Source organism: Cyclopterus lumpus, chromosome 9, assembly GCF_009769545.1.
Source record: "Cyclopterus lumpus isolate fCycLum1 chromosome 9, fCycLum1.pri, whole genome shotgun sequence".
NCBI classification, from domain to species: domain Eukaryota; kingdom Metazoa; phylum Chordata; class Actinopteri; order Perciformes; family Cyclopteridae; genus Cyclopterus; species Cyclopterus lumpus.
Window position 1 is genome coordinate 18417377 of NC_046974.1, and position 22547 is coordinate 18439923.

The window sequence follows — 22547 nt, forward strand, 5'->3', positions numbered from 1 at the left end:
ATTTTCAGAACCACACTGTAGTCTGTTTTCTGATTCCTGCATTGAATGATGAGATTATTTTTCTGAAGATATTGTGCAATCAGTATTTTAATTATTTTATTTGACTATATTTGTTACTAATCAGCATCAGCCAGAAATAATTTAAGATGACCAAATGTCCCAAATTAATTTGTGAGGGAAGGTTAAATAATAAAAATCCTTTTGGAAAGTGCTGAAAACAATACCCATAAACAAGAAAGAATAGTTTAATATAGAACATGTAAGATCTTTTGAGAGATACAGTTTAGTAAGATAAACCTTTAAATATCTACATTCATTCATCTCGCATGACGTGAAAAAAACCACTAATTTCATATTACCTCATGGAGATTAGGGACATTCTTACCATCTAAATAAACTCTCAGAAGGTTTTGATGACATTACATGTGACATGTGTAAAAATGTGTACTCTACACATTAAACCTAATTTTGAGCTGTCAATTATCATTTGCAGTTCCTTCTCTGACCTGTTGATGGCTGCAGAGGTCTAAATTCCTGTGCTGTGTTGTAGGTGGAGATCCCAGGTTAGGCAGACAGGTCTTAGCTGTGTCTCCTGCAGAAACTGTAGGGCACAACTACATTCATATATATATATTAATATATATATATTTTTAATTATAGCTGTTTATATTGAATTGTCAGTGCTAACAGTTATTAGCACTATAACCTATAATAGTTTGGAGGATGCAGTCCGCTTGTGAAACATTTTTCCATGTGGGTCTTGGGTCTCGTTGACCTCGCTGTAACAGCCAGACAGTAATTATGGGCTTTTGCCTTCCTAATGAAACCACAAGCTGGCAACAATTTACGAACTGCTTCACTGATTTCCACCTTTTATCATTACACCTCACCTTTGCTTTTCATCTTTAAAATGCTCCAGTGGTGATTCTCACTCATGATAACTAGGGCCTCACCCCTCACCCCTCACCTCCGATCCTCCTCCTCCTCCTCCTCTCTCCTCTCTCTGAGACCGGCAGCGCTGAAGGACACAGGGAATCTCTCACCACCTCAGAGAAGAGGCTAATCCTCTTTGCCCCAACTTTAACTGGGCCACTAATCCTCCAGGTTTATCTAAGCAGTGAGCACCTACGCTGCTGACAACTTGGCCTGCCCTCCTCCCCGCAGCCTGTTAAGTAGGGCAGGGCTCGGTCCTGCAAGTGTCACTGTCAGCAACTCTGGAACCGCACACTTGCACAGGAAGTGTGAGCTGTTAGCAAAATGGTTTACTTTCTTGCAGCATGTGTGTGCTCGCTGCCACAAATGTGTCTCAACAAACCAAAGTGAAAGCCAAGCAGGATCAAGTTGTAACGGCCCTCATTTAGCAACCGCACATAAGGGAAAGTTGACAGTCTCAGCCAGAGGTCTTAAGTAAACTAACTAGCTTAGATATTGGCAGCACACATTGTTCAGCTATTGTCCAGCCAGTGAAGCTTTAAGGTGTTTAGGTTGATGAGTCCCAAGCGGATACCGGGCTGGATTTAGGCCAACTCATTCTTTATTCACTAAACAGGACTCCAAACAGTCGGATGGCTTCGAGTATAACATCCCTTGTCTGCCTGAGGTCTAGCAGCCTGACGGAGAGAGAGGGGAACCCCCCGACATATTGGTCACACTCTAACTAAACATTTCACTAACTAATATTGTAAAAGAGGTGGGTGGATCATCACTGGGTAAATGTAGGCTAACACCTAAAGTCAGGAGAGCAGGTTTCTCACAGATTTAAGTCAGTTCTAATTTCCTTCCTTGACATAATTCCTTGAAATTCCCTCCATAATCCCCAGTGATGGAACTATTTCACCAAGGTGTGGTATTTCTAAATGGAACGAGCAATCACTGGAAGCACTGGGAGATGAGGAGCCGGAGACATATTGGTGAGGTGATGTGTGAGATGACCTTTCAGTTCATCTAAGATGAAACGAGGCTGCTGAACCCGAAATGATTCAGAGTGTCTAAACTGACAGGCGAGGGCACGGCCGCGCCAGAGCGTCAGGCTGCTGCCCGGCCTCTACAGGCATCTCTCATGATTTATTGTGAAATTGCCAGGGACTCAATGTGGCGTGCAGGTGAATGAGTTTTGCTAATAAGAGAAGCCTTTCTGCTCCATAGAGCTCTTTTTCTGTCTGAGCGCGCATGTATGAAATCAGTGTGCAGTCTCCCAGTCCCACACGCTCTGGTGGAGGCGGCTGGCTCATCAGTCTATGGCTTATTTGATGTTTTAGGTGGGTGGAGAGGTTGGGAGTGAGGAGAGAAATGAGGAGAAAAAGCGTCAATATTGAGTTCTTGGAGGTACCTGTGTTGTGAAACATTTAGACTGCGTGTGTATGTTGTGCTCCTTATCTTCAAGAAGAAATACAATCCTTACAAAGAGATGGAAAACAAGTTAACAAAAATGACATTATTTAATAGCTCAACATATAAACTATTAATGATGCCACTGCACCGTATCCAATGATGCCATAGAAATATAATGCAGACCTAAAGCACGATGCAGTTTGTTGTTTGTCATTTTGGTGGGTCTTTGGAGGAGGTTTAGGAAGCAGAGAGGTGTGAGCGACAGTAAAAGACCAACATCAGTGGCTGTGCTGTGTTTTGGTTCAGGTATTTGAGACAGATGAAAGTCCCTCATTGGATGACTTGAATGTCACAACCTCAGAGACATCTTGTCTTGGCCCCTTTGCGTAAATTGCATGTGAAGAGACTTAGCTTGCCTTTGTCTCTGCTTAAGAGTAGCCTCTCCAAATCCTTCATTCCTACAGTTCAGAAGGGTTCTGCCACTTCCACTGTGGGTTGCTTTCCAATGAGAAGTTGAGGCCACTACTGTAAAGGTGAACAAGGTCAAGTGAACAACAGGATTGTAGGGGCCCATTGTAGGGACTAATATGCTTACCTTTGTTGCAGTGAGGTCTCGTCCAGAGTCTAAACAATTGTTGAATAATACATTTACAGGAAAGGAGTTGAGAAGACCACCACGGATGAGTATGGCAACGAGACAGGCATTGAAGTCATCTGCTTTATTTACTTATGTCAAACAATATTACATAAGAGAGGAGAGATCAAATGAAAACCAACCATCTACATTAAAATAAAGAAATTTCAGTCCTGAGATTGACAAAAAGCAGGGAACAGACAAAATATCTACTGTGGTCATTGGGATGGAGGGGGGACAATGGCAGTTTCAGCAAATTGAAGATGATGGTTGTGGGAGATTATAGGGAGATTGCAAAACTGGAGGGGGGCAGAAGGTAAGCAATCACTGGGATGCTTGACTGTAGGCACATTCAAAAGTTGAAAACCCCACGACTAAAGGATTTTACAGCTTTTTTTATATTCAGACTTCTTGTTTCGAAATCTAAGACTCATATATTGTCATTTTCCAAAAAGCAAGTTACTCTTTACATTTTTTCATCCTGAGGAGACAACATCATTTTTTAAACATAAATACAAGACTGCAGGGAGAACAATAAGAGAGATGCTTAATAGATTTCCCATTTCCATATATATTATTTTCTCAAGGTTGCGGCACCCTCAGACTTTGGCAGCATTGGTGCATTTGAGATCATTTGGGGAAAACAGCCCTGTTTGTCCACAGGAACATTCGGAGAGCCACACAAACAGGAAAAGGAAAAAAAAAAAAAAATCCCCAGACTTTTGTGTTTAGATTGGATACAGCACATAAACTAGATGAATATTTGGAGGCCATAAGCTTTTTCAGCTGAACATACATAGTTGTGACGCTAAAGAAATAAAAAGCTGTAAGCTCCTGGAATTACGACCTGCTGCATTGCTTTTTAGAAAAGGGCTCTGGGACTGTGCCTTGAGAAAAAGATCCTGATTTATTTTGTGATCTGAGCTGATTTTAATGGTATTTAATAAATGCTTGAAACTAAATGTAAACATAATTGTCCATCCAGTTTCATCCAGTAGCACTATAGAGATGGCAATGGGTTGTAAGTCTGTAGAAAAACACAACAAATCTCTTAATGATATTGTGCAATATACAGCTATAAGGCTGGTGGGTTAACTATACAAGCCTCCTCAGCACCATCTTTTATTGATTAAAGTATGTTCTTGCTAGGTAGGAGCCAAATAGAGATGCCTGGTATCATGACTTTATCTTTTGCAGACGTTGAGGAGGGATGCTGGGAAAGACTCTGAGATGAGAGCCCCAGGGGCCCAAGGGCAGCCAGGGGACAGGACTAAAGTGGTGTGGAGGGGACGTCACCCCCCTGCCCACTCCCCTCTGTCATCTGTAGGTGCGAGAAGCAGCGCCAAGACTCTACAGAGCGAGCAGCTGCCTTTATTTTCTCTGTCCCTCCCGTCTCTTCTGCTTTGACAGTGAAAGAGCTGACCCTGTTTTGAACGGTCCGTCCGGGCTGCTTCCTTCTCAGGAATATCTGAGGTGCATAATATGCGACCAGACCTTTGCACTGGGTAAAGATCTTCATGGACTTATTGGGATTTACTAAGGGATTTTTACAAGCAGCATACGTCAATTCCCCTCCACTTTGCCCTCAGGCCATCCCAGAGAGCGTCTCATCACCCTTGATCACGTGCCAACAGTCGATAGCCTATAGCCACAGAGATAAGTTATAGATCTAAATCTCCTCGTTATATGGTGTTTGATTGGTGTTATCTATCCTTTCCTGGGTGATAATACTTTGAATATTTTTCCAAGTAAAAAAGGTCTCCTAAGTGAAGATTTCCCTTCCAAGATTTTAGTAAATTGAGGCACAATAAAAATCTTTCAGTGAAGAAAGTGATGTCCTCAGAGCTTGAATCTGAATATGAGGCAGCAGAGCCAAAGAGGGGAGGCTGAAACCAGCACCGGGAACATGGCAATTATCCTGATTACTGATGCTTCGAGGCTCCTCTGACCCCAAATCCCTCCCTGTATCTCTCTCCCTCTTTCTTTCTTTTGCTTAGATCTGTCACATTGCACAGGGCCCCTCAGCCAGGCAGGGAGCAACCATGTATAATCCAGCAGAAAACAAATCCCCTCGATCAAACACAGCCCAGCTTTTTAAAGCAGGCCTCTGAGCCCAGGCGCCATGGTGCGGTGCTGAGGCCCTCTGAGACGCTGTGGAGGCTGTGATTTAGCAACGCCCTCCCCTTTTTTTTTAAACCCCACTGTCCTCGCCTTCAACGCCAGCCAGCCAGTCCTAACCTTCAGTTTGTTTAAGCACTGCTGAACCCTGTTGGCCCTGGACAGGGGGAGGGTGGGCTTAGATAATGACATGCCATATGCCACTCTGCCTCTGCAGCTGACTGAGCTGTGCATGGATCAGCTCAGGCACAAATCTATTTGAAATTTAATTCTATTATCCTAACATGGGCTAAGCGTCCATTGTCCAAATCAGGAATTGTGGAATGGACCAGAGTTTCAGGACTAAGATGCATCCCATCAATAGGCGCTCATTAATGTGTGTGAAGGACCAGGGAGACAGACCGTTTGGAGCCGGTACAGTAGAACATGTGTCAACTAAGCACAGATGGTAAAGTATTTAAATGCCACCTTATATCATATAAAACATGTGAATGCTGAAATATTTCTACTGATAGATTAAAAAAATGCTTTATTTTGTGTTTCATTCAGTTAAACCTGGTTAAAAATGGACAGATTCCTCGCAGTATCTAATAGGAAACCCATTGCTATTTAAAAAGGGTTTGATTTTAACCCTTTGAGTGAATGAATACTTTCTACTGGCAGTATCCAGAAGCCAGGTGTCACCCAGTATTCCCATTAGCAGAACGGCCTGGTGCCTCAGACCTGCCCTGGTGGGAAAGGCCAGACACCAGAAGCTCCACTGCCTCAAGTGTCTCCTCTTCACTTCAACATCATGTGACAGGGTTTAATGCTCGGATGCAGAAGCCAAACGGAGGGGATTTAGGGACGGGATGTATCTGTAAATCTGTCAAAATATTTCTACAAGACAGAAAATATGCTTGAATCACAGTGTGGCTGGGATATTAAGCTGTTGAAACAACATGAACAATTTTCACTGGAATGTTAAGGAGGCTTACTGTGCAAATTTAAGCCAAGGGGCTTGGTATTCTCTCCACTGAAATCTGTGTCAGAATTCAAAGACAGTAGCGTGTCTAAACACCATTAGCTCAAAATGTAAGGCTCATATTTGAGATTAAGCAAGGGTTATCTTCAGGGGAAAACAGGTGATCAAAGAAACATAAATTTCTCCTTTGTCTTCAATATCATTGTGTAAATCCTTTATTTTTACAACAATGCTGTCTGTCCTTTATCTTTGGGTGGCCAAAGTATTCACATTTAAAAAACGATGTGTGTTTTCTCAATGGCAGTAGTCTACAGTACAGTAAAGGATCTACATCACACTTCACGCTCCGCTCTGGATCTCACAGAGCTGCTGCTGAAACAAGGGCCACATTTCCTACTGACTTCTAGAGGACATACGTTAAAAAATAATGACAGACTTCAAAGCCAAGATGTGGCTTCTGAATATATTCTTAAAGAAATTTATTTTACACCTCAAAACAAAAAGGGATAGGGATTAGGGAGGTGGTACATTGGGAATGTATTGACAACTGTAGTTTACATTTTTTTGGTGTAAGCTCAGAGAAAAATGTTAATACAGTCATAATAATTGCACTTTATAAATCTAGACTGATGCCAGTATTTCCCCATAACAAAGCTCAGACTCCCTCTCTCCAGTTGCGAAATTCAATTTAGCATTGAAATTTGACGGACAAAAGAAATGCTAATTTAAGACCAGAGGACTGCTGCACTGATCCAATTTTTCTCTTTCACTCGAGTCTCACAAGGCAATAAAACATTGCAGTAATTTAAGTGCAGTACATTCAAGGGAATCTCACAGTCATAATAAATATTTCACTGCTCTGAATCATCAAGTTAAGACTGGCCCGGGCTAAATGTATCCCAACCAGGGGCTGAAACGGACAAGGGAAAGCAGTGAGCCTTGTCTCATTTCATCTGATGCCAGAGCATGATTGTTTCCATATTGTATTTGTTTGCAGTATCAGGGGTGACTAGTACCCCCAAACAGAACTTTGATTTGTTCCCACCTCTTTCTGTCATCATGATAAACATTTGACAGCAGTAAGGGATGTAGCACAGTAACTACAGCAAGAAAGGAGTCATGTGGGATCTTGAGCTCTATACTCGAGCTCCAGAGAATATCTAAAGCCTCTGATAAAAGGGAGCGAGATTTGCAAAATATCTCCTGTAGATTACTAGAGATAGTAGATATGGTTCATGGGACTGGGGAATCAGTTTTTCAGTCTTGTTGGTTGAAATCTTATAGTGACACAGTTAAAAAAAAGTCTGAGGATTTTGAGAAACACAAACTAAAATGCACACACGCGCATGCACTCAGCCACATACACGCATAAACATACACGTGAGGTTATGTTAATAACCTCCCAATCACATTCTTCATTGTAACATTTCTTTATCATGTTTTTTTGCGACATTTTCTTTTTTAAATAAGTATTTCAAGATGTATTGTAGATTCCAGTGTTGGTTAGGAAAAAAGAGCTCTCTGACCAGGTTCTTACAGAACCGAAGCAGCGACTATGCCTCACATCAGGACATAAACTGCACATTAGCTTGAGGAGGAATTATCAAATCAAAAAAAAAAAAAGGTTTAAATTAAAAAAAGCATTCGAGACACTTTCCCCCATAGCAGCCAATGCATAAAATATACCTACAAATATATAAAACAAAAAAATAGGTTCAAGTTTTTCAAGTTTCTTAAATATATCATATCCAAACTACCCAATTCCAAACTTCAAAGTTAACAAGATTCAAGCAGTGCAATTTATGTATCAATTATAACAGCAATAACAACTAATATTGTACTATTCTTTTAATTCAACCCTATGATCCTTGTACATACACACCCAAGTATAATTTAAGTCTCCTCACATATCAGTACATTGTGTCTCTGTATGCGCTTGTCTATGTGTGTGTTTTATATGTGTACTGTTACATAGTTTGGGATTTTGAAAGCAGCCCTAAGCTTTGGCCCTTTTAAGACCCTTTCAGTGAAAACCTACACAGTAGCTTCAGCCTTAGTATTTGGAAGGGGGATACCATATGCACTTCATGTCAAGCTATGATTCTAATCAAAAAGTTCAGGCGAGTAAAACAACAAAAAAACGGAAGAAAAAATTAATCAATCCAAAATTCCTATTAATGGCAAACCACACGATGGAACATCTGGAGAATCTTGAAATCCCTTTTTCTTTCCCGTTGGCAATCACTACCACCTTTTATATTTGTGATTCCCCGCCTTGAAACCACCAAACCAAGGGTCACACAGCACAACTGCTCTTCTCTAAGCTCCCACACTAGTTAAAGCAGTGCCACTTTCAACAATCTGTACCTAGAAAAAAACATATCTGTTCTTTAACTTTGATTTTTTTTCACAAATTCCCAACTCTTGATTCTCTTCCTCCTCTTCTTCCCACTCTATCTGTAAACAGGGAGGCGGATGTGTGCATGCTGGTGGTCTAACAGACGTGGCACAGACACAGTCTCGTAGCCTTTGCCAAGCATCTGCTCCTTGATGCAGGGTGGGTGGATGTCGTTGATCAGGTACTCCAGAGACTGCAAGCTGCTGCTCAGCACTGATGTGTTGCACAAGCTCTTGCTGGGCAGGCTGCAGCACAAACCTCCCCCGCTGTCTACAGCAGGGTGATGATGATGGTGGTAGTGGTGATGGTGGTGGGGGTAGCCCATCTCTCTGTGCCCCGTGACCGGTCCTCCTGTGGAGTTGGCCAAAAGCTCCTGGGGGTTGTAACAGTCACTGTCAGGTGTCACCAGCACACTGTTCCATGGCGGGGCAAAATATTGACCCACTGAGAAATTTCCATGCATACCCACACAGTTCAAAGGGGAGGAGCTGACTTTGTCCATCCCGCCTCCTCCGCTGGCACTCGCTGTCAGGTGGTAAGGTCTGGAGGAAGAGGAGGACACTTGTGCCGCCACAAGTCCCCCTGGAACACAAGTTTCTGGGGACTTGCTGATGGCGCCCCCTCCTCCGCTACCTCCGCTGTACATGCGGAGCATAGCCTGTTGATGATTATGCTGCTGCTGCTGCTGCTGCTGCTGCTGTTGCTTCTGCCAAAGGATGTAGTCCATACCATCTGCGTACACTCCAGTCTTCAAAGCCTCTGCATTTTGAACCGGCAGCCCGGGCCCTGTGTACACCATATTAGCCTGAGGACCCATTCCTACCACGTATCCTCCACCCGAGGAGCTAGAAGAGAGCCCCATGACAGTTGTGCCCTGCTTAGATGGGCTGGAATTTGACGGTGCAGTGGCAGCCCCTTGGCACACCTGCTGCAGAGCCTGGGCCTGGCAATGCTGGTTGATCTGGTAGATGATGCTCTGGATGGAGGGGAGGTTGGACTGTGCAGGCAGGGCCAGGCCTCGGCCCCCTGTTACAGGAATCACTGAGCCAGCTAGAGTGACATTTGGGGGAACTGATAGTACGGGACCTTCTGGGGGCTTTGAGGGCCCAGTGTGGTATACCATTTGGCCGTGGCCACTGGCTAAAGTGCTACTACTAGGGGGTGGGTATGGGGCAACAGCTATATGGGCAGGAGAGAGCTTAGTCCGTCTGCCTTCGCAGTTCTTGAGAACACCTTTTGAAGAGATAAAGGTGGCTGTTGATGAGGATGACGAACAGGAGGCCTTGACGATGGCCAACAGGCCATTGTGGCCCCCTGTGTGGATATGTGGATAGGGAATATTGCGTGTCCCTGTGGTGTCATATCCATTCACAGTCCGATTAAGGTGCTTGTGCTGGGGAACCCTGATGTTGGTGGGAAAGATCTTGATGGAAAGAGGGCTGTTGGCCGTCTTCTGAGCGAAGGCATCAAGCTCTGCCGCAGTGGGATAGCGTGGGGAATGTGTGGGAACCACGAGCTCACCTGCAAGACAAACAGAGAAAAAAGTATGAGTGAAATGATTGATCAAGATGAAGAACAGAAAATCAGACCAGGAGTTTAATTCCCAGAAATATCGAAGGAGCAAAACAGCATCGGCAGCCACAAAGATTGATAAATCAATTGCAATATCCACTACTCTGCTGCAACAGTAAAACATGGCAGCATTACAGTGACTACATCTAAAGAAAAATGGTAGCATTCAACAAAAGCAGGTGAATAAAACCAGATGCAAACAGCAGGCACACTGCAGAACAACCCAAACAGAGTTTGCAATGAGTAAATCAAGGCTGACACTCATTCATGTTCCAGCCTTCCTCAATTTGAGCTTTCTTTCCATTCTTTCCATCTAATTTTCACACCCTCCTGTGGAAGTTCTTCCCTAGGCAAATGGATCCTTTTTAAAATTCATTCTGTCAAAGCCTGGTACCTTAGGCGCTGTTAAATCAGTGCATTGTGAAATTAATTCAGACTCTCTTTAGCATTGAATTGGGTTAGCCTTGGATACCAGGCAAGCAGGGACGAAGGGGAGGAGATGAAAGCTTGTTTAATTGCAGTGGCACATTTGAGATTTATAAGTGGTATCACTTACTGGGTCTTACCCTTGGTCACAGCATTTCCACATTTATTCAATCCAGGAGTGTGTGGAGAGGCCCTCACAAAAAAAACCAATTAGACGTCCATGGGGAATTAGTAGCCTGGTTAAGGTGAACTACATCAGACTGGAACCAAGGCAAGAATTCTAAAGTGCTGCTATTTGCAAACTAACAAACTCAAGGATAAAACTGAAAATCGGTTTGAAGATGAGCACACGTTGTTTTAAAAAACATTTAAAAAAAGACAGAAACACATCATTGTGATTGTATGAATCAAAAATAAGACATGCCAATGGTTTGCACTTGTGTGACGCAAATTACAGGCTTTTCTGTTCATGATTATGATTTCACGCATTTATTTTAGATATACAAAATATTACATGACAGAAAAGACAAAAGACCGGCGCAGAGACGTTGCTATGAATGCACATGTAAATGCTGTGTATTGTTTGCCATATGAAACCCAAAATTCAATTCAGCAGTAAACACAGCGAGTGTGACTAGCAATGCCACTCGCTCAATGAGCCACGGCTTGGCCATTGTGAATTGAGGTGGCAAAGAGGAAAATGGCAATTTCTAAAACCCCACCATGTGTCATTGTTTGGGGACTGGGCATGGAGGTGAGAGGCCGCGGTGAGATTGGATTTAAACGACATTATTCAGGCAATTTCATGGCTACTTAGCTCACTGTAACAAAAAGGGTGGGGGATGGGAAAATAACTCAATTTACAAGCAATATATCAGCAGTTGTATGATTGCAACACCTTCAAAAATGACATTTTTATGCAAAAGCTAACAAAACGCACACAAATTAACTGCCATAACTGTGCCGTCAGCAAATGTCTCGGCGACCTAAGGAGTGTGCAGGGTGCAGGCTGGGACTAGGACTCACTCCATTTGCTCTCGGATTGCAAAATCATTTTGACGAGACTCCACAGCCAAGTAGTCACAATTCTCATTTCTTTGCTCCCATTACAGATAGCATGCGGAGTTCATTTCAACAACCCTATGGGTCTCCAACTGTGAAAATGATTAAATCTACAAGATCCATATCATAAAAAAGAAATAAATTGGGAATTTAACAGCAGAGTGGGGAGACTGTGAACTTCCTGAGCCAAATTAAGTGCAAGACCTCTTCCAGTCAGTTTGGTTCATCCTGCAGACAGCATCCTTTCTAAATCAGAAACACTTCAAATTAGAAATGAAATATTTCCTTTTGAAAATAATTTAATAAAATTAATAAAAAACTAATAGAAATAGCTTGGAGTTAATGACTTGTTTTTAATCAGAGTGAGGGAACCTGGTGCCATTCTAATGGGCAACACTGAGTGTGCCAGTCCAGCCTATCTAACATCTAACCAACCTTACTGAGGCAAAGCTCCGCTTCCCTGGTGACGGCAGAGACGTTTGCTTTGATGTTCTGACTTGCAGTGGAAAACTGACAGAAGACTTATTTCATTTGCTCAGAAGATAAAAACATGCACATTTCAAAGCACATTGCTGGTCCACATGCAAATGGAATGGCAGCATTTTTTTCTGATCTTCTTTACATGAGAGCAAAAAAACCCATCTTTGATCATCACATGGTCTAAATGAGGAAAGATACTTGGCTTTCAGGCATATCAAGGGCCCGTGCCCTGTCGTCCCTGCAAGCCCCCAGCTGCAATATGCCCTTCATTCCACCTAATTACTGCCACATGAGGAAAAAAAACTATAAAAAAAGCCAGGAAATTCATTAAAGGGTGGCTAATTCTATTCCTTCTCACTGACTGGGTCCATATTTTCCATGCCCAAGCCTGCATTTCTTCTTAGAGAGACAAGAGAGCTCTCTCCCTCCATCGTTTCCTAGCTTGGCCCTTGTTTGTCAATAGGCAGAGCCTTTGGCACACCAACCTGGCATCAAAGGGTTTCACACTTCACAGGCCACAGGGATTAGAGGCCTTTCAGGCCTACAAAACCCATCTCAGCTCCACAAAGGCTTCCGGTTATTAGAACCCACAGGCATAAAGGAGGAAGAGGAGGAGGCAAATGAGCATCTGGATGCTTCCGATTCCAGCTTCCTCAATGAAAAGTTCCATGGTATAAATGTTAAAGCAAAGTTAATTACAGTCAGTATGGCCACAAACTGAGGTGTAATTTCCCTCTCATACATACACTGTTATACACTCAGTGTGATTAATGTGCAGGGTCTCCACATCTCTCTCCTCCAGAGCAGTACGTCTATAAGTGAGGCCATGGAGGTTAAAGGAGAGAGCCTCTTTTTAGGTTGGCACTTTGTGACTTATTGGTTGAGGCTGCAGTAGATCATAGCTGTGAGCAGCAGCATCCAGATGGTGCTGGCTGATAAACACCCTCCGAGGCAGCCTCCTTTGTGTGAGCACTCAACCCCTCATAAGGCAGGGGGTTTCCTGCACCTGTGCATATTCTCCAGCATGGCCGTGCATGCAAACACGTGCATGAAAACTAAGAAGAAAGGCAAAAACATATAAGCCTGCATCTGCAGTTGTGTGTCTCATTTGCCATCAGTGGAGCATGTTGTTATCCTCTGCTCAGCTCTCACTCATGAAATGTAGGGCAGGGACAACAACAGGTGCCTGTGCGGGCGACAGCCTGCAATGCCTCCTGGGCTAAATGCTTCACACTCGCTTCATTTCGACATGCGACAGCCTTGTAAGGATTAATTATTTCCCTGGGGATGGAAGAATATGTTTTTTCCCTTCCTGTGAGCAGGAGGCTATGTGCACTCACAAGCACATGAAACAGCGTACAGTAAATTTACGGGGAAACCTGGGCTAGCACTGCTTTAATAGCAATAAGCAAGAAGAAAAGTTTCACATGAAAGCAATATAAGCAAACCACGCATATGATTGAACTGCATTGGAGATGAGATAAAAGCTCAGGCAAACACATGCAGCACTACTGAGAGATCACGCGCCAGGGAGCGGAGATGGCAGGGAGGCAATTAATGGGCTGACCTTCGTCCTTAATCACCCAGTGCCTGGCACACAATGCCCATGTGTCAGAGCAGCACATCTCTAAATGCCACCACTCATTAGCACGATGCACATAGTGAGAGCGGCTATCTGTGCAGTGTTACACTCCAGCGGTGAGACAGAGATAGCAAGGCTGGGATAGGATAACATGGCAGCAAAGAGCCGGACTGAGCTGCAGTAGGCCATGATATGATCTAGAAATCCCATTTCACTTGGAGGATGGGCACTCTCCTTTCTCTCCATTTTTGATTGGCATGAAACTCCCCAAGCGCAACGTCCTTTGTGTACCCAGTGCTGTTACTGTGATTGCATGTGTGCGTGTGTGTGTGTGTGTGTGTGTGTGTGTGTGTGTGTGTGTGTCTGTGTGTTTGGTGAAAGGGGTACCCAATTCTGAACACTCAATTAACACTCCTTTAATTAGCCAGCAGTACATTTTGAATTCTGATGAACTAATTTTCTTGGTGTGAGGGTGGAGGAGTGGTGGAGGGCTGGTAAAGATGAGGTCCACTGGGTACAAAACAGCAATAAAGAGGGAACTGGTTAGATTAGACTGTAAAAAATCCATTAAATTCTGTGCACTTCTTCCAAGTGAGAGGTCAAATTGTGTTGATCACAAGAAGCAAAGGCAGACAGAGAAAATATGAGAGCAGGGAGTTAGGTGAGGTGGAAAGAGGAGGGTGGTGGGGAGATAGGGAGTCAGAGGCTGTGCGAGAGAGCAGCACCAAATCCAGAGGACCATGAGAATGCTTTACATTTTAATTAGAGGTTTAAATGAATAAGCAGAGGGAAAAGTCTGAGAGAAGTGCCTGAAATGCCCTTGCTCCCATTTATTAGTGTGCCAAGTGTTCTAAGATTAGGAGCAGGTTGGAGAAGTTTCTTCTTATTAGTGGAGAAAGCGCTCAAACACATCAAAAAGCCTGATCCATTTCCTCACTCACTACAGCCCGTATCCATGCTTACCGCATGTTTTATTCCCCTCTGACCATGTACATTGCTGAGCGGCGGAAAAAAGTGCTTGTTTAAATGGAGGGAGAGGAGCATTTGGTGGAAATGTAATTTAGTTTTCACAGAAGAACGAGTGCATAGTACACATTAACTTTGGTCGAACAAACAAGAGTCGCCTGTGAGGAGGTTAGGGCAAACCACAGGAGCAGAGATGAACGAAAATATGGGGTCAGCTTCAGTCCAACATCAACCATGTTCACTTGGAGCCGTCCCTGGTAACTGTGTGTGAGCCAAGAGGGGACATTAGCTGCTGTATTGATCACGTGTCTATTCAACCTACGTGCAGCTATATGGGGGATTGCTTTCTACCAAAGACCATCACAGGATTCAATTTCAGGATTCTTCAAATATGTGGTGTGCATTTTAGAGCACCGGGCCAGCAGGTTGTCCCTTTTATCCACAAGTCTTGTAACACATTCCACCACTAATGGCCACTTTGCCCTTAACGTCATTGTAATTAAGTTGTTCAAATAAATAATTCATGTGTAAAACAATCTGCAATCCCTCAGCTTGGAAAATGTCTGACCTGTCAAATGTGTTGCAGTCTAGATAGGGCAGAGTCAACAGCATTGTTGCATGGAGGAACCCTTGACCTGTGGCTATTGTTGAGCTCTTTGCAGATAGGATCAGGGTCTTCTCCCCGCCTCCGTTAGCCTGCTGTAAAAGGACGGGCAGGCGAGGGGAAGCCAGAGGCAGCTTCGCATCCTGAACAATACCTGCCTTGTGCTAATGGAGGTGTCATCTGGCACAGGGCTGATTAGTCAGCGATTACAGCCAGGCCTCAATTGCCGTGACAACTGCTGCAAACACAATAGGCCCTGATAGAGCCAGCTGTTTGGTCCTCTGCAATTAACCCTGCATCCCACTCGTCTCCGGCAGTGCGCTGCCTCTAATTGACTATCGGGCACACAAAGCAGGGGTTGTCGGCCAGACCCCCTGGACATAGCCCCCCACCCTCCACTCTGCCGAGGTAGAGATGATAATAATAGAGGCGTCCTGTGGACTCGGCCGCCAGTCAATCAAAGCCTCAGCGCCCCACAGGAGCTTCCTGAGGAGAGTGGGAGCAGAGGAAGCACATGTATGAGCCAGTGATCAACAGGGTACAGCAGCCTTGCAGGGGGCAGACATGTTGAATATGCCCTCAGCTGGAGTACTAATCAATTCAAGTGCACGTGAGGGGAAAGGGAACCCTGCTGCTTGCTTGATATCAGAAAAGCCATTTTTAGGAACACTCATCTCCCTCTGTTCATCTCAAGGTTGATTTTCTGTGCAACAACACAGCAAGAAGAAAATCAAGGCAATTATGCGTCAGGCCTTTGCTATCTATAATTGCAAAGATAAAAATCAAACTGCAATGATTTCTCAGAGGATAGAGCAGTCTGAATTCACGACTGCTTGTGTCATCATAATCATCAAACAGATGCACATTGTAAGACAGTGGAAACGAAAACGCTCTCTTCACCAAACTCCTCTCTGTCTTCTCTAAATTCTTCACATTTGTTTTTTTTAAAGGAGATTGACTTAAAGATTGAAATGCTGCATTCCACTTGAACTGGGTCGGAATTTAAGAGTTCCCAGTTCGAGTCAGATACAGACGACGTCCACCAAGCGCGACCACAAAATCGAAGACGGCTGCTCCGCAAATCAACAGTAAAAGCTCTGTGGTGGCATTCTGTTCATTAGCACTTCATGAGCACTGTCTTAGTCATACATATATACTGTCTGTGAACATTTTGCTACTGTGTTTGTATGTACAAAATACTGCAATAACATGCTGTTAACTGGTATTTATAGTAATGTCTGACCTGACTGGAGCAAACCCCAGTAAGGTGTCTGACTTGTTGTAGTGGAACGTAGTGAATTCGGATGTGACGTCATTTCAAGCTATTTCCGATTGCCTCATTATTTTTTTAAATAGTAAATCAAACACTAAATAAACAATATGTTTCACAGTCACATAGTGTTACGCTTTAATCAAATGTCAGACACTAACTAAAAGGCAAATACTTCAATCAATTGAATCCCTGCGTAAGTAGAATCAATAGTTGGACAACACGTTTTAACAGAGGGTGTCATGCTGCAATCACATATTGGGCTTTTAACCTGCCAACATGTTTCACAAATAGCAAAGAGGATAATGAGAACGTTAGAGCAATATGCACACTGATCCTTCACCGGCACGCAGACGTGGCAACATGTCAAAAATGGATTTAATCATTAAAAGAGTTTTTTATTTTTTTAAATGTGGACAAAACTCCCAAATCTAATCTTTCATTTCATTAAAACCAATTTAATCTCAGATTTAATTTATCTATTTCCTGCATATGCAGATGGAAGAAATACCCAATTGAGAGCCTAATTTGGGTTTCCTCCTCACACAGGCTGCAGCATGAGGTCATTTAGTTAGCCAGCAGTGAGGCGGTTAACACATTACACTGAGACAGAGATACGGTACAGATAACACGAGGAAGGAGGACAAACATGATCTGTTTCTTTTCTCTGTACAACGGGTTTACCCATCAATATTATAAGTCTTTTTCATTTTATCATGTATGTAGTAATATGTGATGATAAACAATGGATCCGATCAAAACAGCTAATTATGTTTCTATTATACAGGTTTTCTCCCAAGAAATGGGAAATAGTATACCACCAAGACACTGCCATGTTTACATTTTCTCGTTAGAATTTATCTCTAAAGCCAGATGTTTCTGAATCAGCCATGAAAATTAATTAGCTGGTTTGATGTGGCAACCTCATGCTCCTTCCAGACAGACCTGGCTTTTATGAGCTGTAGGGGAAATTACTGAGAATTGATTGATCCTGAAGGACTCTTCTGTACACATGGACTGGCTGGCTGGCAGACACCCACTCATACACACATACACACACACACACACACACACACAGACACGTAGATCCTGCTAACAACAGCTGATACAAACATTTTAGCCTCCAGTTGAAAATACATCATAATAGCTTAATAGCTACAACATTGATAACCATTAATCAGGTCAAAATCCACACATGAATAGAAGCTCCAAACATACATTATGTTTTAGTTTCAAAAAGCAGGAGAATGAATGAACAAATAAAACCAGGTTGATGTCTCTTCAGTCTCTTACTCTCTGTCTCTTCATCCTCCTCTCTGTCTCTTCAGTCTCTTACTTTCTGTCTCTTCATCTCCCTCTCTGTCTCTTCATCCCCCTCTCTGTCTCTTCAGTCTCTTACTCTTTGTCTCCTCATCCCCCTCTCTGTCTCTTCAGTCTCTTACTCTTTGTCTCCTCATCCCCCTCTCTGTCTCTTCAGTCTCTTACTCTCTGTCTCTTCATCTCCCTCTCTGTCTCTTCATCCCCCTCTCTGTCTCTTCATCCCCCTCTCTGTCTCTTCATCTCCCTCTCTGTCTCTTCATCCCCCTATCTGTCTCTACAGTCTCCCTCTCTGTCTCTTCATCCCCCTCTCTGTCTCTTCAGTCTCCTTCTCTGTCTCTTCACCCCCCTCTCTGTCTCTACAGTCTCCCTCTCTGTCTCTTCATCCCCCTCTCTGTCTCTTCAGTCTCCCTCTCTGTCTCTTCAGTCTCCCTATCTGTCTCTACAGTCTCCCTCTCTGTCTCTTCATCCCCCTCTCTGTCTCTACAGTCTCCCTCTCTGTCTCTTTATCCCCCTCTCTGTCTCTTCAGTCTCCCTCTCTGTCTCTTCACCCCCCTCTCTGTCTCTTCAGTCTCCCTCTCTGTCTCTTTATCCCCCTCTCTGTCTCTTCAGTCTCCCTCTCTGTCTCTTCATCCCCCTCTCTGTCTCTACAGTCTCCCTCTCTGTCTCTACAGTCTCCCTCTCTGTCTCTTCACCCCCCTCTCTGTCTCTACAGTCTCCCTCTCTGTCTCTTCATCCCCCTCTCTGTCTCTACAGTCTCCCTCTCTGTCTCTTTATCCCCCTCTCTGTCTCTTCACCCCCCTCTCTGTCTCTTCAGTCTCCCTCTCTGTCTCTTCATCCCCCTCTCTGTCTCTACAGTCTCCCTCTCTGTCTCTACAGTCTCCCTCTCTGTCTCTTCACCCCCCTCTCTGTCTCTACAGTCTCCCTCTCTGTCTCTTCATCCCCCTCTCTGTCTCTACAGTCTCCCTCTCTGTCTCTTTATCCCCCTCTCTGTCTCTTCATCCCCCTCTCTGTCTCTACAGTCTCCCTCTCTGTCTCTTCATCCCCCTCTCTGTCTCTTCATCCCCCTCTCTGTCTCTTCAGTCTCCCTCTCTGCCTCTTCAGTCTCCCTCTCTGTCTCTTCATCTCCCTCTCTGTCTCTTCAGTCTCCCTCTCTGTCTCTTCACCCCCCTCTCTGTCTCTACAGTCTCCCTCTCTGTCTCTTCATCCCCCTCTCTGTCTCTACAGTCTCCCTCTCTGTCTCTTCATCCCCCTCTCTGTCTCTTCATCCCCCTCTCTGTCTCTTCAGTCTCCCTCTCTGCCTCTTCAGTCTCCCTCTCTGTCTCTTCATCTCCCTCTCTGTCTCTTCATCCCCCTCTCTGTCTCTACAGTCTCCTTCTCTGTCTCTTCATCCTCCTCTCTGTCTCTTCATTCCCCCCCCTGTCTCTTCATCCCCCTCTCTGTCTCTTCAGTCTCCCTCTCTGAGTAAGTGAGTTTCATCTGGGGTGCTTGCCGGGCTAAATCACCTCAGGGCGAACACTTTATTATCTGTAGTCAAAGCGTCACCACAAATACCATTCTACACACACAAGTGTCACTTTCCATTTGTCTGCACTCTGGCTGCATTAGCGGAGCCTAGCCGGCACAGAGCCTCGTCTCAACAGCACAGCAGAAGAAAACCAACAGCGTGGGAAAGCACTCGTCCTGCATTCCTGCCCCATTAACACCACTGGCATCACCAGAGGAGGCCTACTGCCTCTCTCTGGAATTAAAAACATCATCAGCACTAACCTTTGTCAAGATAGCATTTGAAAAAGATGTTTAGGCAGACATCTTACATTCTTGCTCTTTGATGTTATTTTGTACGCAAAAAGTCCTATTCAAAGAGAACTTAACATAACCCCCTTTTAATTCAAAGCAGATTACTGCACGTGTTAATTACTGATGATCTAGCTTGGGTTGTTTATGTCCTCTTTGAGCCACAAAGGAATGCAGGCCAGCAACTTATTTTGTGGGACACCCGTGAACCAAACAAACACGGAAACTGGGGCAACATGTTTAGTTCACACTACACTCCATAAGGACAAACAAAAAGAAAAGACTCCATGTTGGTCCCCATGAATAAAAAAATGAAATTCAATCAAGTCGGAATATTTCGCCGTTTACAAACTCAACCTCATTTCAGGCACGAGTTTAACCAGGCTCTTTGCATTTGCGATAATTTATGGTCCTGGATAGGCAACTTTGTAAATTATAATGCAATAAAATACCTATATTCATCACAAAACTGCTTTCTGTTTCATAATCAAGTCTGACCAATGGGCTTTGTGGAGAGCATGGTTCTTTAGATGGGGGGACCTAGCCCCCGGTCTGTGGTCCGCCTGTGATGAGCTAGCCCTCAGGCCTGCCTGGGCCACCCTCATTGTGCATACAGCATGGTCTGGAAAGCAGGGCTTATCAGCAAATACCCCGAGTCAGCACAAGCAGCGGGGTGGTTATGCGTTGCGACTGGCACACCAGCCGATATTGTCATGTGCGATTAGGTCTGTGCTCATGGGCCTGTGAACTCATTCCTTTGGCATCATAGTCAAGCCCCCCCCCCTTTCCCCCCTCTCCTCCAGTTACATCCCTGCCTCTATGCTGCCCTCTCCCCCTTCTGAGGTTTTTCCATTTTACACTCAGCCACTTCACAATGTACCCTCACTGAACCTTGTGGAAAGCTGTGGTCCAGTGCAGACATACACAGAGTCAAAATACATTAATGGGTTCGACTGGTTTGATTTACAAAACAAATCTCTGCATCTTAATCAACTCAGTCCACAAGGGTCACCCACAAGTTAGAGCTAGTAGCCAGTGCACCAAGAAGCAGCCGGTGGCAGTTGTTTTGTCTCGGTACACCTCTCCAGATGACAAGGCTGATGGAGAGGAACAAAGGCCGGCTCACAGAAGAAAGAAAGACAAACTGTGAGGCCAGTTATGGGGAAACATCAGAAAAAGGAAACAGAGATCAAAACATGCAGTGATGAAGCAGAGAGCAACGCAGGACGCACAGCCGAGAAAGACAAACAACAAGGAAAAATCCTGACCTGAAAGATTCATATTGAGCCCTCCCTGTCCTGTTTTTATGAGAATATGCCACGCTGAGACACTATTCTCTCAAAGGGCTACATGTACAGCCAAGAGCGAGCAGCATTCATAGTCATGCACAAACTCAGATGGACGTAGAAACAACAAACACACACACACACACACACACACACAGACTTGAAATATGGGACTCCAGAGGTCGAGATTGTAAGCGCATACAGAGATAAGAAAAGGAACCATTGCAGAGAGTAGAGAAGAAAGAAAAGAGGGAGAGAGTGGAGCGAGAGGGAGCGATGAGGAGAGGCTGGAGGCGCCTGGGCCGGCCTGTCAGACTGGAGGAAGTGCTGGTGCACAGGCCTGCAGGTAAATGGAAGAAGAAAGGTGCCTGCAGGCTGCCTGAGGCAAGCCTGGGCCCTTCTGTTCTATCATTTAGGAGACAAGTCCTCCACTGATTCCCAATTAATATTTAACACCGCACAGACAACAAGGCACTCGGCTGCAGTACACATGCCAACGAGGAGAGGAGAGGAGAGGAGAGGAGAGGAGGAGGAGGTACTTCAGTAAGATACATTTCTTTTTAAAGATTTTGTGTCAATGGATTTGTGAAAGCAGAGATTTAACAGAAGCAATGTGGTTTATTTTAAGTATTGCTTAAGGCCAAAATCGGCAATGTTTCATAATTAATATACAATTTGGCAGTAAATAATACTTATGCTTTCATGTTCTCGGTCGGTCGATAACATTTTCAGTGCCTCGCAACATCAGCAAACTAAAACCAACACTACAAATTAGACACTTGCTGCTCCATGATGGAGCTGACAGATACAGGCCTGGGTTCCTCCAGGGTTAGGATTAGTGAAAAGTGGTTGTTTTTCCCTACCCCTCAACCTATATAACCAAGCAAATGTGATTCAGTATTTCTGAAACCAAAAATTATGATGCAACCGATGCATGAGAATGAGCCAGAGGAGCAAAGCCCAGAAACTGTAGTAAAATGTCCCACAGGAGAGATGCTTTCAACTGTGGTCAGTTTACATTCCCACGCTTTCTTCACCAAACCCTCTACACTATCAGAGTGGACTAAAATAACCACAGCCAGGGATGGTAATAAGATTCGGTGCACGTTAACGAGTGGTTTGGACAAAAACACCAAACGGCAATGGCGTTGGCTCTGAACACTTCTTAATTACACTCTTTACAAGAGGCCCTTAGTAACAACATACTAATCAATGTTCACCTTCTGTAAAGTTCAATCAAGGCCGAGAGGTTAGAATCTGTGAGACAATTTACTGCATTACAAATGAACAAATACAGTGTGTAGCTATGGTCGATGTCATTTATGTAACAATCAACTGTGAGAGGGCGCAACCCAGTGTGACCACAACGTAAATGTTGCTAACTGTACTTTGTGTGAAAACAACATTGTACTATATTTGTTTAGCCGGTAGATAATAAATGATTTTAAATGTGCTGTAATTTCTTCATGATTTGGATGGAGTGACAGGACAGAAATAGAATAAAGGTTGGACATCGAGTTTAAAAGCTAATGAAAGCTTTCTTTCTACTTACACACTTTGTAAGTCTAAATGTTGGCCCACCGAAACTCTCATTTTCTATTTAGAGTTTTGTTATGAAGACACAACTCAAACACACTAAGAGAGTGCCAGGAGCGTGCAACACCTTCTGATTGCCTCTCATGGTCAGTCTGTGGTGGGCTCAGCTCGGCGTTAAGACGGGCACAGGCTGTGTGTCGTTTC

The 22547-nt window shown here is 44.1% G+C and overlaps 1 protein-coding gene across 4 annotated transcripts in view; it reads right to left on the minus strand.

Annotated features, from left to right (window-relative positions):
- Positions 1-3144: 3144 nt before the first annotated feature.
- Positions 3145-22547, minus strand: part of fam222a (family with sequence similarity 222 member A) — a 65474-nt gene continuing 46071 nt past the window's right edge. For 3 of the 4 annotated variants that reach the window (XM_034542198.1, XM_034542196.1, XM_034542197.1), the window contains exon 3: positions 3145-9966. In XM_034542198.1, coding sequence (XP_034398089.1) covers positions 8501-9966 — 1466 coding nt within the window. In that variant the 3' untranslated portion in view covers positions 3145-8500. The remainder of the gene's footprint in view (positions 9967-22547) is intronic. The other variant, XM_034542199.1, reaches the window with a different exon arrangement.